The sequence below is a fragment of the Aegilops tauschii genome, unplaced genomic scaffold, assembly GCF_002575655.3.
Source record: "Aegilops tauschii subsp. strangulata cultivar AL8/78 unplaced genomic scaffold, Aet v6.0 ptg000602l_obj, whole genome shotgun sequence".
Taxonomy (NCBI): Eukaryota; Viridiplantae; Streptophyta; class Magnoliopsida; order Poales; family Poaceae; genus Aegilops; species Aegilops tauschii.
Window position 1 is genome coordinate 39,205 of NW_027332840.1, and position 3,137 is coordinate 42,341.

A 3,137-nucleotide genomic window follows, 5' to 3' on the forward strand; every position below is an offset into this window, starting at 1 on the left:
CGTCTTCATGACTTATAGAAAGGGTTTCTTTCTTTTACAAGATCATGGAAGCTTCAGAAACCATCCGAGATCTTCTGGAAACAAGAAATGTTGCATCAAAGGGTTCAGTGGTCATATCATAGTGAAATCGAGTTTCTTGATTTAGTCGATATCAAATTCCCAACTTAGAAATTCGAAAGGACTAAGATTCTACTTCTTCCTCAAATACTGGGAATGTGGATTCAAGTATGATATCACTATTCCACAGATCTCAAGAAAACGAATTGAACAAGTTTGATGGCTGGAAGAAGATAGGAAATATTCAAACATGTATTGCATTTCATCGATCTCACCCTTTGTTCAGTGCCGCATAAGTACTGACTTCTTGAACAGATACCGGTACCGGTCATGAAGGCTTCGCCCTTCTCAAGTCAAGTGCAGAAGCGAAATCCGTTGAGCAAGAAGCCAGTGATCCCACAACATCAAAGTGATACATATGACATATTGGAAATTAGGCTTAGTTTGTAGCTGTGAATATAGTAATGCACTTATTTATTGATAAATATGTTCTTTCAAGTAGAGCATACTCGGTAGAAAGGAGGTGGCGGAGCTGGGAAGAGGATTATACTTTTTCGATTACTTGGACTTAGAGACCAATTATAGAAAGAAGACAGTAGCTGAGTGAGTTTTATGGATCTAGTTTATGAGCAGCTTAACTAGAAAAGCAAGCAGAAGGAATAGAAGAATGAAATGCAGAAATAGGGGAAGGGCGGGTAGCATTTTCAAATGCCAGTTTGAGTGAGACAGTTTCTGTCTGGCCCCCCACTTTTAGGCTGTTCTTCCATTCTGCCTTTGTCTTGCTCTAAGCTACCTGACTTCCTTCCTTTGTTCTTCCATTCTACTTTGTATGATTCTGATCATCAGTTCTTATCGATCCCATTTTAAGGACAAATCCTGATGTTGGTAAAATATACGTGTTGATCAAGGCCAAGGACAATGAAGCAGCCATGAAAAGATTGAAGAACGAGGTATGATGATTACTTCGGACTACTTTCTGTTCTTCATGCAAATGACCATATTTTCCGTCTGCAATACAGGTAGAAGATACTGAGTTGTTCAGATGTTTACAGGAAATCCATGGGAAAAACTACCACAGCTTTGTATTAAGCAAGCAGGTTCCAGTCGTTGGTAATTTCAGGGAAGCCTACATTGGCATTGCTCCTGAGTTAGCCAAAGAGATCGCGGAAGAAGTGGATGTTATCGTAAACTCTGCAGCAAATACCACTTTTGATGAGAGGTTCGTGAAGCTATACTAGTCTTGCACCAAGGATTGCTTCCATTACTAAATGTGTAAGTTCACATTCCATAGCAATAAAAGTATTGCAACTTGCAGGTATGATGTAGCACTAGACATCAACACCGTGGGGCCATTCCGGATAATGAGTTTCGCGCAGCGGTTTCGAAGACTGAAGCTCTTCTTGCAAGTATCAACAGGTCAGAATGCCAAATAAGAGTTTCTTGTGGTCGAAATCAAATGGTAACCTGTTTCTATTAATCTCAAAAGCTTACAAACAAGCTTTAGCAGTATGTTTGCATGTCATGTTTTTGGCCAAACAGCATATGTGAATGGGCAGAGGCAAGGTTTGATACTAGAGAAGCCATTTTGCTTAGGGGATACCATAACAAAGGGGATAGGTTCCTCAGATTTTTCGGCACATCAGAATACCGTGTTGGATATCGAGGCTGAGATCAAGTTGGCTTTTGACTCCAGAAGGCATTCTTCTGCCTCTGCTTCTGTTACTCCTGAAATGAAAGAGTTAGGTAGTCGAGGTATTCTAGTATTTCCCTGTTACTTTCTCATGTCTGTAGATACGAATACACACATGAAGTATTTGATTTGTGCAATTTATTTATTCATAGGGCCAAACTCTATGGTTGGCAAGACACTTATGTGTTCACAAAGGCCATGGGCGAGATGGTCATCAACTGCATGCGAGGAGAGATACCGGTGGTAACAATCAGGCCAAGTGTCATAGAGAGCACATGGAGGGATCCCTTCCCAGGTTGGATGGAAGGAAACAGGTAAATGCTAAACCCAAATCTGAGGTTGCGGATGTCACATATATATGTGATGCATCCTCGTCTGCTTACCAGATAATGAGCTATTTCCAGGATCTAGCAGTGCGTACTAACTTTTGACGGGTTGATGGTGAGGATCAAGTATATGACCTATATTCCTCACTATTAGAGGACTTCAAAGAGGAGATTCCATCATAATCTCTGGAAGCTAGTGTCAAGGAAGCCGTTAGCCGTCACCTTAACTGAAAGTTGGTGAAGAAGGTGTATATGCCTCTTGTCTATGGTAAGACACAGCATAGTGCAGCAGCGGACATCCAGAAGGGGCTTGACTTCATTAGAAAACGTGCTGAAAGCAACAAAGTGGCGGACATTTTTTTTTGCATTCTGGGACAAGAAATTCCCAGCCATTGCTAGGCTGAGCCATGTTAGCAAAGAATGGTTTCTCCAACAATATGAGGATAAATCCCTTACTAAAATGGTAGTGGTCACAAACCCCTTCCGTGTACAATTGAAAACATTAACAATACGAAAGCAAGAATCATCATTTATACTGGGAATGCCTTCCTCTACCAAAAGAGAAAGAGTTGAAGATAACGAAGGAAAGTGGGTGGATACAAAACCAGTTCATATCACTTGTCTTTCTGGTCTTTCAGAATCTCATCGAATACTAGTAAATGCTTTCGAAGAGAAAATAGAAGCACTAGAGAGCTCAAGTTCACTTCATTCATCACAAGATGCAAATGATAATCAAAATGGAGCTAATGAGGAAGAAATCACTTCTACTTAAACTTTTTTGAGTGAAATACCAACCAACACATAAAGCAATAACCAGATAGATAGAATGATAACAGGTAATACGAAGATATCAACACAGCCGGAGTCACGAGGCTCGATAATGACCAATGGGTTAGGATCTGAGGAAGCTTAGTTTGGATGATGGAATATTCGCTGTTCTGATTGTTGAGATACTGCAAATCCACTTATCCAACAATTTCAGTCCATTTTCCTACTTTTTCTGCAAGGGGTTCAAGGGGAAAGCATTATTATATCCTTAATATGACTCTCTGTCACACGGATGC

General features: G+C 40.5%; 1 protein-coding gene across 1 annotated transcript; it reads left to right on the forward strand.

The window, feature by feature from the left end:
• Positions 1-387: 387 nt before the first annotated feature.
• Positions 388-2,845, forward strand: LOC141032776 (fatty acyl-CoA reductase 2, chloroplastic-like). The gene is made up of 6 exons (XM_073506251.1): positions 388-503; positions 926-1,007; positions 1,077-1,276; positions 1,373-1,473; positions 1,597-1,809; positions 2,712-2,845. Exons 1-6 carry the CDS (start codon positions 388-390, stop codon positions 2,843-2,845), a joined length of 846 nt encoding a protein of 281 aa, XP_073362352.1.
• Positions 2,846-3,137: the final 292 nt, after the last annotated feature.

Coding starts and splice junctions, on each gene's coding strand:
- LOC141032776 (XM_073506251.1), top strand. CDS start 388: ATGAAGGCTTCGCCCTTCTCAAGTCAAGTGCAGAAGCGAAATCCGTTG. Junction 1,008..1,076: donor TGAAAAGATTGAAGAACGAG/GTATGATGATTA, acceptor TCTGCAATACAG/GTAGAAGATACTGAGTTGTT. Junction 1,277..1,372: donor AATACCACTTTTGATGAGAG/GTTCGTGAAGCT, acceptor TGCAACTTGCAG/GTATGATGTAGCACTAGACA.